This window comes from Phaseolus vulgaris, chromosome 7 (assembly GCF_000499845.2).
Source record: "Phaseolus vulgaris cultivar G19833 chromosome 7, P. vulgaris v2.0, whole genome shotgun sequence".
NCBI lineage: Eukaryota > Viridiplantae > Streptophyta > Magnoliopsida > Fabales > Fabaceae > Phaseolus > Phaseolus vulgaris.
In genome coordinates this window covers 23,620,210-23,631,683 of record NC_023753.2, presented here as the reverse complement: position 1 = coordinate 23,631,683, position 11,474 = coordinate 23,620,210, and the positions used below count along the sequence as shown (strand labels likewise).

Here is an 11,474-nt window from a genome sequence, read left to right as displayed (position 1 = left end):
ATTCAATTAAAAAAAAGTACAGTGAAATAAAAGGGTTCATATTATTTCGCTTCCAGTTTCTGCGCGCTTTAGTTGCCGTTGCTGCTTCAGTTTTGGCGGTAAAATTCGCAGGTTTTTTGCGTCGATTTGAACTGTGGTTTTGGTAATCGAGTGTCTGAAGAAGCACCGAAACAGAAATGGTAGTTGAGGCTCAAATGATCAAGCCTATCGGCAAGGGCATCGTCCATAGAATATGCTCCGGCCAAGTTATCCTTGACCTCTCTTCCGCCGTCAAGGAACTTGTCGAAAATAGCTTGGACGCCGGTGCCACCAGCATCGAAATCTCCCTCAGAGACTTCGGCGAACAGTGGTTTCAGGTAATCGACAACGGTTGCGGCATTTCCCCCGACAATTTCAAGGTATTATTCATTTATCACTCAAAACGCCGCAAACATCGTTATTAGGGTTTACGTATCAATTTCTAACCTTTATTTTTAGTTTCTTGCGCTGAAGCATCACACATCGAAGTTAGCAGAATTTCACGATCTTCAGTCTCTCACCACTTTTGGTTTCCGAGGTGAGGCGCTGAGTTCACTTTGCGCTTTGGGGGATTTGACCGTTGAAACGAGAACGGTGAACGAACCTGTTGCTACGCATTTGACTTTCAATAATTCAGGTGTTCTTGTGACGGAAAGGAAAACTGCACGGCAAATTGGAACCACTGTTATGGTAAAAAAGTTGTTCTCCAATTTGCCTGTTCGGAGCAAAGAGTTCAGTCGTAACATACGCAGGGAATATGGCAAGTTGGTTTCTCTGCTGAATGTGAGTCTCTATTCTCTAGGTGAAAATATGTAGGCTTGTTTGGATTAATTAATAAGTACTTATAAGGCAAGAAAAGAAGATGGTAAAATAGTTTTTCTCCCTTATACTAAAATTAACTTATACATCAATTAAAATTAGCTTTGGAAAAGCTAAATAATCGAGAGAAATTCTACATTAGCTAATTCTTTTTCATGAGAGAAACTTATTAAATTTTATATTTTTATTTTCTTCTCCTGTAATTTTAGTCGTTATTGGTTATTTATGATAATTTGCTTTCTTCAGGCCTATGCACTTGTAGCAAAAGGTGTTCGTTTTGTCTGCACCAACACTACTGGTAAAAATGTGAAATCTGTGGTTCTTAAGACGCAAGGAAGTGGTTCCCTAAAAGATACCATCGTAACAGTGCTTGGCATGAACACTTTCAACTGCTTAGAACCTGTAACATTGTCTGTATCTGATTCTTGCAAGGTTGAAGGTTTTCTTTCCAAGTCTGGACTCGGTAACGGACGCAATTTGGGAGATAGGCAGTATTTTTGTGTGAATGGTAGACCTGTGGATATGCCTAAAGTCAGCAAACTTGTGAATGAGTTGTATAAGAGTGCAAACTCTAAACAGTATCCTGTTGCTATTTTGAATTTTATAGTTCCTACTAGAGCATATGATGTCAATGTGAGTCCTGACAAGAGGAAAATATTTTTTTCTGAAGAAAGTGCCATGTTGCAAGCCCTAAGAGAGGGATTGCAACAAATTTATAGTGCTAGTAATATCTGTTACTCTGTTAATGAAGTTATGCTGCCTGCTCAAAAAGAAGAGTGTGTTAAGTTGCGTTCCTCTCATGGGAAGTCTCCTACTGTAATGAAACTATCATCGTCAAATGACAGTCATTCCCGAGAAAAACATTGTAGTGAAAGTAACAATGGTATTTCTCTAGATGAACAGTGTGACAATGATACTATATCTCAGGATGAGCTCGAGAAGAAACATATTGCCAATATAAAAAATGCTTCTGAATCTATTAATGAGTATCAGTACTCACATGTTGAAGAAGGGTTAACTTGTGATAATAATGGAAGTTTAACGAACCAGGAGTTCACACTCAGAGCGCATGGTACTTCAAAGAATGACAATAGTGGAAGACGGTCAGCACGTCCTGGTAGAATTATACCTGATCAAGCTACTCTTGTCTCAAAAACAATTGCTAGTGGCAACACTTCTAGTAAATATTCATTTAACCATTCAAGACATGTTCAGTCCACTCTTAACAACTTTGTTGCTGTAAATAAAAGAAATCGTGATGGTGTCATTAGAGCTTTATCTGAAGTGCCTGTTCTTAGAAATCAAGATCCTTATTGTCGATTGAAGACTGCAAATACTGAAACAAATGACCTCATTACAAGATCATCACTTTGTTTTGACCAAATTGATGAACCTGCAAGGGCAAGTGAGATTGAATCTTTCAAGCAGCTTGATCCTGTTAATGATGACTCCTCTAACAGAGAATCTGAATCTAATATGGTAGGTGGTTTGAACGGCTAAAATTTCATATATTGATACTGTTTAAATCTTGCATGTAATATGTTGATATTGGTTTTTTAAATTATTTGATATTTTATTATTAATAATGGCATTTCTAGAAATTTTTGTTTTAGAACATAGGATGTCAATAAAAGAAATAAGTAAATGCAGTATTCATGTCTTTACCTCATTCATTTCACATTTTGTGTTTCTTTTTCTAAGGTGAAGACCAGTCCTCCCTTCCCTTGTTATGCTTGTTTCTTTCCAATAAAATTTCTTCTTTTATCTAATAGAAATAAAAAATCGATTTAAAAAAAATGCCATTTTCTCATAGTTTTCTTTATATATATGAATATGCTGATTTACAGGAAATTGATCTAAAGAATAATACGCCTGTAGCTGATAGACCATCAATTACTCCTGGCCTTGATATGATCACTACAGATGTTTTGGTCTCAAACCCTTCAGTACATTCTTCACCTGTACTGTTAGATTCTTCCAAGTCTTCTGGTCGTAAGATATGCTCTAACATGCAATTTTGCTTTCAAGAGCTTAAGAAAAGGAGAGAGAAGAAGCTTTCTATGGTTCAATCCAGTAAATTTGGATGTGGAAAAGCTAAAGACAAGAGGTTTTTGTTTCTGTACCCTTGTATGAAATAGGAAAATATCTCTATATTGACTTTCACCTATAATTGATGCTAGTCACTATTCGACTGCAACTTTGGAGCTTTCACAATCACAAAATGGAGAGGAAAAAGAAAGGGCCTTGGCAGCAGCAGCTACCGAACTTGAAAGATTATTTAAGAAGGAAGACTTCAGGAGAATGAAGGTCCTTACTTAGTATGCTTCATTTTATTTTTCCTTAAATTTAGTATGCTAGTTCTTTCATCTTTTCATTATGTAACGCTTTGCTTTGAGCAAATGTCTATTTTTGATGCTATTTTGTGTTATTCTGGTGCTGTTTGGTTGTTTGCTAGCATATAAAATGGTATATCTATAAGCTGTTTGGGGTTTTTGAGATTTTTTTTCATGCAAAAAACCTTAGTCATTTTTGTTTCTAAATTTTGAATACATTGTCAGAATATTTAGATTATCATGCAAAAATTAAAATATATTTACAATCAGAGTACACATGATGTATTTACCGATGATTACTGAGGCTACATGTTTGAACAGGTTATTGGGCAGTTCAACCTTGGGTTTATTATTTGTAAATTGGATCAAGACTTATTCATTGTGGATCAGGTAGTTTCCAATATACTTTTGGAACTAATGGTTCTGTGGTGTCTTCCACCCTTCCCTTTAATAAGTAATTCATATAAATGCATCCTTTAGCTAAATTTAAATTTTGTTCTTTACCGAAACATAATTTGTGTTTGAGCGTGACCGTTTTCAGCATGCTGCTGATGAGAAGTTTAATTTTGAGCGTCTATCGCAATCAACCATCTTGAACCAACAACCGCTTCTGAGGTGAGGAGTTTATATCATTATTCACTAACCATCACTGTAACTATTATTCCTGTTTTTCTATCTGGGGTGGAGGGAACTTTCAATGACATGTTACAAGGGTCTCGTTAAGTTAAATTTTTTTGGTATGGTTAGAGTGGAAACTTTGATTGTTAAATTACAAATACCATATATGGATGATATAACACATGACAACAATTTATCTCTTTTCTTTTTTTGTTTATTATCTAAATTCACCGATAAAAATGTCATATGTAGGCCAATAACATTGGAATTATCCCCTGAAGAAGAAATAGTAGCATCCATGTACATGGACGTAATCAGGTAAAAGTAGAGCCATATCGATTAAGTAGTGATATGTTAATTTCGCTTATTTCTGGACTTCTGGTTATCGTAAGAAACTAGATTTCATTAACAGGACCCTGATGTTAATCCTGCATCATTCAAACTATTTACATTTCCTGTTTTCTGTAACCATTACATAAATGAGCTGCAAAAGTATCTCTTTTTACTTTCTCATTTAGTTGATTTGATTGTAATTGGTTGCCTCAGATGTTCAACTTTGAAAAGTAATCGGTTTGATTATCTTTCCTCGTGTTTTTAAGAATCTTTTATAGTATCTGTGATCTACTGCCACCTTAACATAATCAATTCCTAAGGTACCAGTTATGAATTTATAAAAATCAATATGATCACTTATGACCCACATGAAAGCGGTGATTAAAATACCACTGTTTTAATGCTAAGTTTATTCAATGGATGACCTGTATTACTTTAATTGCGAAAAAAGACATAGTTTTGGCATCTTTTTCTACCTAGTAAATCTTGAGCGGCTTATGAGAACATAAATCATAGATGTGAACTCTGAGCTTGACAGCTTGCATGTTGCAGATTAGAACTTTTTGCATAATGTCTGAAAGATTGTCTTGCTTGAGGAGGATACACCATTGGATCATTATTCTTGATCTAGTGTATCTTGTAATGCTTGTTACTTCTGTCTATGTAGGTTTCATTGAAATTGAATTCAGTTTTCTAGTTACGAAGTTTCATTATGGTATACTTTTGTCTTGTTTTTGCTTCTATAGATTTAGTGTGGTCAGTAACATGGATTTGCATTATCCTTATTTTCAGGAAGAATGGATTTACTTTGGAAGAGGATCCAAATGCACAACCTGGATGCCGTTTTAAATTAAAGTCTGTCCCCTTCAGTAAAAACACCATGTTTGGAATTGAAGGCAGGTGAATTTTGTAGATTTTATCCATGATTAGTTCAGGGATTTTGTTGGTTGATATGACCACATCAAAGTACATTAGTGACAAGCATGTGCATTGACATGCAATTCTCCATCATACTCTTTTTATTTTTAATTTTATATTTGAATTGGAAGATTGGTCAGGACAAAGTTGGAAGTCTAGCTGTTTAAGTTGATATATGACACAATTAACTGAGTTATTGAAAACATCCTCGACTAACTTATGATACAAGTTAAGCCTACAATGTTCTGCATGAACATGCATTAGGATATATTAATTTAGGAAACATAAATGACACCCACATTGTGGTTAAGTTTTAGAAAAACCCTCAGCCATTGTAAGGATCTGCGGAGCCTTGCCTGCTTAACCTTGGGAATCATTATGATGCCATTGGTAGTATCCTTTGAAATGAGATTTTTCCATTCCATGATACCAAAGTTGTTAATATTTTCCATATACGGTGTCTAAAGCTTTGATTTAAAGATTGACACATTTGAATCTTGTGATCCCTCCAAATCCCTTGTCTTAGTGAATTACTTTCTTCTTTTCAATGATGTATTAAGACTTTCACTAGGGTAAAGAGAATGATATATTGAAGTGATTAACAATAAGCATTTTTTCAAACAGATGTTAAGGAGCTGATCTCTACACTGTGTGATGGTGATGGTCACATGGAATGTTCCATTGTTGGTAGCTTTAAACTGGACTCCTCAGATTCTATGTGTCCATCTAGAGTTCGTGCAATGTTAGCATCACGTGCATGTCGATCATCAATTATGGTCGGTGATGCACTTGGAAGAAATGAAATGCAGAAGGTAGTGCATCACATTACTTTAAGTACTGCCCCCTCCCCTTCATTAACAAACAGGATAAAAAGGGAAGAACTGGGATGATAAGCATCTGGTTGGGAACTAAATTTAAATAAATTGAAGTTTAAATGTTATACCCCTATAGACTGATTTCTAGCTTACACTAACTGATTCAGATACTTGAGCATATGGCTGAACTCAAATCCCCTTGGAATTGTCCTCACGGCAGACCAACCATGCGCCATTTAGTCGACTTGGCAAAAATTCACAGGAGGTCGGAACTTACAATGCAGATGTAGTCAACAGTGGACTTTTACCCTAATCGCCACTGTTAGAAGTTAAGGGAGTTATGTAACTTATGCTGTACAAAAACCTGTAAATATTTGTTCTCTAGTGTTACTGTAAATTTAATGTGCCAGGATATCTTGGGTGCGTGCAAAGCTGATGCGCTGAACTTATTTTCCAGTCATCCTGCTATACTTCGCTAATGGTCTCAGCAAAATGCTATAGCTGCATAACTTCTGAGCTTTCATTTGACTCTAGCCTAGCAAACACTTTGGTTATGGATTAGGTCTATTTTACTTGGGGTTGGGAAAATTTGTATGCAACAAGATGATGTAATACTTAAATTTAGAGTATATGGTAATGTAGTTTTCTTCAAACTCAGGAAGTTGAGATGAAGAAAATCAAGATTCTCCTGGAGGTAGCTTTCATCTTGAGTTATAAGTGTAATGGTTGCTTAGACAATTATCGTTTTTTAGCCCTTCACTTTTTAAGCAAAGAGTTCCAATTACGTTGATAGTTATATTTAGGATAAACTTTGCTCTGATGTCCTTTGAAGCGTTGATCCTTAAAATATAAGTACTGTATCCATGACTAAATAGCAAAATGTATTTTAAGCCGTTGTGTTTAGTCTAAGTCCAGCATTTTCTAGTCCCACACACTCGGAAGACTTTGGAACTTTGATTGGTGAAACGGCATAAGATTAAACCATGTTAATAAAATTGTAATACTGTAAGAAGAGATTGGTAAAATGGAAAGGAAAAGATTTTTTTTTTTCAAGTAAAGTGTCTTGTAAAATCAGTCCTTACGGCACCACCACTATTCTATTTATCCTTTTTCAAAATGCTTGCATGTGTGAAAAAATTATAAGGAAAACCCAAAGAAAATTCTTATGGGGTTGGGGAAAGAGGGTAGGAGAATAATATAGATTAAATGGGACCACTTGTGTAAATCAAAAGAAGAGGATAGGTTGGGAATAAAAGATCTAAAGTATTTGATAAAACATTATTAGCTAAATGAAAATGAAGATTAGGAACAAAGAGGCAAGGGTTATGGATAGATATACTAAGGTCTAAGTATGTATTATGGAGGATTCTAAAAGATAGAAGAGATAAGGTCCTGATATTGGTGGTGGACAGATCGGAAAGAGGTATGTTGGGGGGAAGCAAATTGGTTTGATGAATAATATTTTGGGAAGATACGTGAATAAAGGAAACTCCTCTCATGTAGAGGTTTTCGGGGTTGTATACAAATTCTAAGAATAAAACAAGTACAGTTGGGGAAGAGGAGGTAGGTGGAGTGACAACAGGTGGGACTGGAACTTAGAGTGGAAAAAAGAGTGGTTTGAATGAGGGAGAACCCAACTGATGACATTCAAACATGAGCTATGCCTTAGGATTTTAAATAGGGAAAAGGAAGACGAGTGGGTGTGGGGTATTGATAAACTATAATCATATAAAGTCGAATCAACAAATGTTAACCAAAAATAACTGGATTTCAAAGGAAGACTCAACACTATATGACCTACTTTGCAATATTAAGTGATGCAATCCTAGTTTGTTTTCACTTCTTCTTTGTTGTAGTTTTGTATGTTGCGGAAGAATGGAATTGAAAGTGACATCAATGGCTGAATTGAAGTGTGGAGAAAATGAATGAAGAGGAGAGGTAGAGACTTGGAAGAGGTGTGACAAACTTCTAAGAAGATTCAAGCAAAACACTAATAGAAGTGCAAACTTGAGAGTGAGAATTTGAAGACAAATGAACTAGCAACTTGGGAAACATTTCATTATCAATTCAAATCTCATTTACATGGGGCTAGCACTTGCATTTATAATGCTATGGGTAGCCAAGGTGCAAACTTTAACCCTAAAAACTCTCCACTCATAGAAAACACTTCATGTTTTCTATTTGCACTCTAGTAATTTATTTGTGCACCTTAGATAGTCTAAAGTTGCATTGGGTCCAAGGAGGTTCCATTGTAATTCTAGCTAAACTTTTTCTTTTTCTATTTACACCCTACTCTAATTGGTTCAATACATGACCCACGAAAATTGGCCCAAAACATGGTCCAAGATAATGGCCGGAATACAAACCCAAAATAAAGCCTATACTACTTTGTACAAATTTGTAAGACTAGAAAATTTGGAAGAAAAGTTAAAAATTAATTCTCCATAAACATAGAGTTTTCTGAATTCCTTCTTCTTCTTCTTCTTCCATTCTTCTAGCCATGACCCTAGTTAAAGGTCCAATATGTGTCCTTCTAGATGGTCCTCCATCATTAAGGCACTACCAATTGTCAAACACTTTTCTTGGAGGGTCATACTAAACAGGGTAGCCACAAGGGACAACTTATGTCGTAGGGGAATTATGACTGGTGGCAATGTGTGTTATGTGTGGAAATGCAAAGGAAACTGTCAGCCATATGCTATTCAACTCTACAATTCCTAACCATATATGGTATATATGATACAAGGGGATCGAGGTAAACATATCTTTACATAACCAACCACAACACTACTTTCAACAATTTAGCTTATTAGACCTCAATCTCAAAGGAAACACTGTACGAAAATGTATGTGGATAACAATTGTGTGGACAATATTAAATTAAAGAAATGATATAATCTTTAATAATGAAAAACTTGTGCAGAGGAGATACTTGTGTTAACTGAAATAATCTTCAATAATAAAAAACTTGATGCAAAGAAGGTCCTTGCATTAACTCAAATAAAAGTATGGACATAGATTACAAATAAATATCCAAAAAAAACTAGTTTGACATACTCAAACTGGTATTTGAATCCATAAGTATGTATAACATTTATGGTCCGTTCGTAATGGTATGAGATATTTGTCTCCCTATGTTTTTATTCTTATAATGTTGTTTAGGTGGCTAAGATATATGATATGTACATATTAGGGGAATGAAATAATACAGTCATTGTGTGCCTTCTAACAGGGGTATTCTTTAACTATGGATAATTCATAATTGTTTGATGTATGTTATTTTCTTTTTTCAGGCTACTTGTAGTAAAAAATTCTAAATTTTTTGTAGAATACTTATAGCATGGAGACCCCTATCAAACTACACAAAAGAATCTAACTAATATAGATTTGAGATTGTATGAAGGTGAAAGTGTTGGGAATGGATGAAGGAAGAAGTCACCAGAGACTAAGATATGCCTCATCTGAAGGAAGCATATTGGTCTTAAGTGCATGGATTTTTAGGTCATTATGTATAATCTTTTTGTTTGTTTCAAAATGGACCCATGTATAACTATAAACTTCTATCATTATGCTTGATATCCTAAGTCTGTAATTTGTTTGGACTTTGGCTTATTTAGAATGCGTTGCCTAGGGGTTAAATGTGCACATGTGACACTTATATCAGCTTAACATATACTCTGTTAAAATATACGAGCTTTAGGGAAAATGTATGAGATTCTATAGGGGTATGAATCATATTCTGATTTAAATTTTCATGCTTATCATTCCTAATTGAAAACTCTAATAGAATTTGTAATGCGCATTCACATATAAAAAATACAAATTTTAAAAAAAATTGTTAGCTCCTCCTTAAAACAATGTTTATATTTTAATCATACATCACTATAACATTGAAATAATTTAACATTGAAAAATGATGGTTGAACAACAACAAATGAGTTGCTCCAGCATACAACCACCCATGTGGCTAAAATAATAATATTTTATTTCTTTTGTGGGGCCTACGAAAATATTCTGGAAGGATTTAAAATTTGGGTGCTTAGGTTACATTGTAAATTTAGGTTAAACAAAATTGAGGCTTAATTCGTTCTCTTCCACGTTCTTCTTATTTCTTACTTCACTTATCCACTGTCGTGGTCTTCTCCTCCAACATCCTCTTGCACCTTCTCCTCAAGCTTTCTCTTCCACCTTCTCTTCTAGCATGCGTCGTTGTCGTGGGTGTTTGTAAGGGGGATCAATGCATCTTTTTTCACGGTAGTTGGGTGACACTATTGGTGACCAAAGGTAATACATTTTCTATTCATTGGTTTATTAAGTGAAACATTGATCTTGTGTGATTTTTGTTGGGTGATCCCTGTTATTTGCATTGTGGTGACCCTTGTATGACCGAAAGTCAATTTCTTGCACACACACTTAAGACAATATATTTTCGTATTTCATGTTAGGGGTTACTTGGCGGATTTGTATTTCAGTGTTATTGTAGTATTTTATTTGATAGTAGTATGTTAGGATACAAAAAGAAGAGGAATTGGTTAGAATTAGAACATATAATTAATGTGATCATAGTTGTCTGTGTTTACTATTTTTTTTTCTGGAGTATGACTTTATTTTTTTTGTAGAATATATTGTTAAAAGTATATATTTTCGTGTACTTAGGTTGTGTAAGTATTTATGGTTTTTTAGTATTTTTTTTCTCTCCTAAAAAGACCTTTTTTGAAGCTATGATATTGTGAATTCAGTCACTATTAAGTATATAGACAAAGACAAAGGTCACTACATACTCATATTGTAGATAGATAATCTTGTGAGTGATTATTGCATATATGTGTCTTGGTGTATAAATAATGCAAAGTCTTTCTTTGGAGTGTTAGGTTGATCCGGTACCAAATTTTTAAGGAAAATATTTAATCATGACATGGATAAAAAAAGGTAAAAAGAGCACGTTATTTTTTGTGTTGGTTGGGGTGGGGCATGAGGTGGGGAAAAATGAGTTAAATGAGGTGTTTAGAGGTCATGAGTGTATGACAGTGTCAAGTAACCACAAAATTCACTCAACTTAGAGAGTGACAGTATGTGGTGACCATAGTAGGAATATGTGGTGACCCACATTGCTCTTCCTGCACAAACCTAGGGAAACTTTTTCTGGAAATGTCAAGTGAGTGTTCTAGTTGGTTGAGTTGGGGCATGAGGTGGGGAGAAAGTGAGTTAAATTTTAGAGGTTGATGACTTTTTACAGCAAGTGCTATGCGTTGTCAGAAGTAATAATTTGTCCCTAAGAACGGATATCGATTCCACAAGGAACAATTGAATATTCAAGTAAAAGGTTCGCTAAATATAAAAAACATAATAATAAAAGCTGGTTTGAGGATTGTTATGATGGAAAAAATTAACAAGAAAACAATTCAAAGAGTGTTTGCTCCAATTAGAAAAATAGGGATTATGTTTCATCTTTCTCACTCTCACGTATTTTGATTAGCATGTTAATATTAAGTTCTTTGATTGAAATTGATGCCCGTAGAAAATTCATTTATATCGATTTCTCACATATAAAATTCTTAAGAATGTTCCCTAAATATCAATTTATCGCATATTTATAAAAACAACTTAGAATCACACTCAA

General features: G+C 34.6%; 1 protein-coding gene across 2 annotated transcripts; it reads left to right on the top strand.

Annotated features, from left to right (window-relative positions):
• LOC137828692 (DNA mismatch repair protein PMS1) lies at positions 1–6,551 on the top strand. Of its 2 annotated transcripts, none has more exons than XM_068635372.1 (11): positions 1–398; positions 478–801; positions 1,084–2,316; positions 2,685–2,944; positions 3,018–3,144; positions 3,492–3,560; positions 3,712–3,785; positions 4,041–4,106; positions 4,914–5,017; positions 5,664–5,851; positions 6,022–6,551. In XM_068635372.1, the coding sequence occupies exons 1-11, from the start codon at positions 177–179 to the stop codon at positions 6,142–6,144; spliced, it is 2,790 nt and encodes a 929-aa protein (XP_068491473.1). In that variant the 5' UTR covers positions 1–176; the 3' UTR covers positions 6,145–6,551. The 2 variants fall into 2 exon arrangements, 1 of the variants encoding a protein (XP_068491473.1); XR_011083948.1 differs by having other exon boundaries at positions 28–398; positions 4,914–5,021.
• The last annotated feature ends 4,923 nt before the right edge of the window (positions 6,552–11,474 follow it).

Coding starts and splice junctions, on each gene's coding strand:
- LOC137828692 (XM_068635372.1), top strand. CDS start 177: ATGGTAGTTGAGGCTCAAATGATCAAGCCTATCGGCAAGGGCATCGTC. Junction 2,317..2,684: donor GAGAATCTGAATCTAATATG/GTAGGTGGTTTG, acceptor GCTGATTTACAG/GAAATTGATCTAAAGAATAA. Junction 4,107..4,913: donor ATGTACATGGACGTAATCAG/GTAAAAGTAGAG, acceptor CCTTATTTTCAG/GAAGAATGGATTTACTTTGG.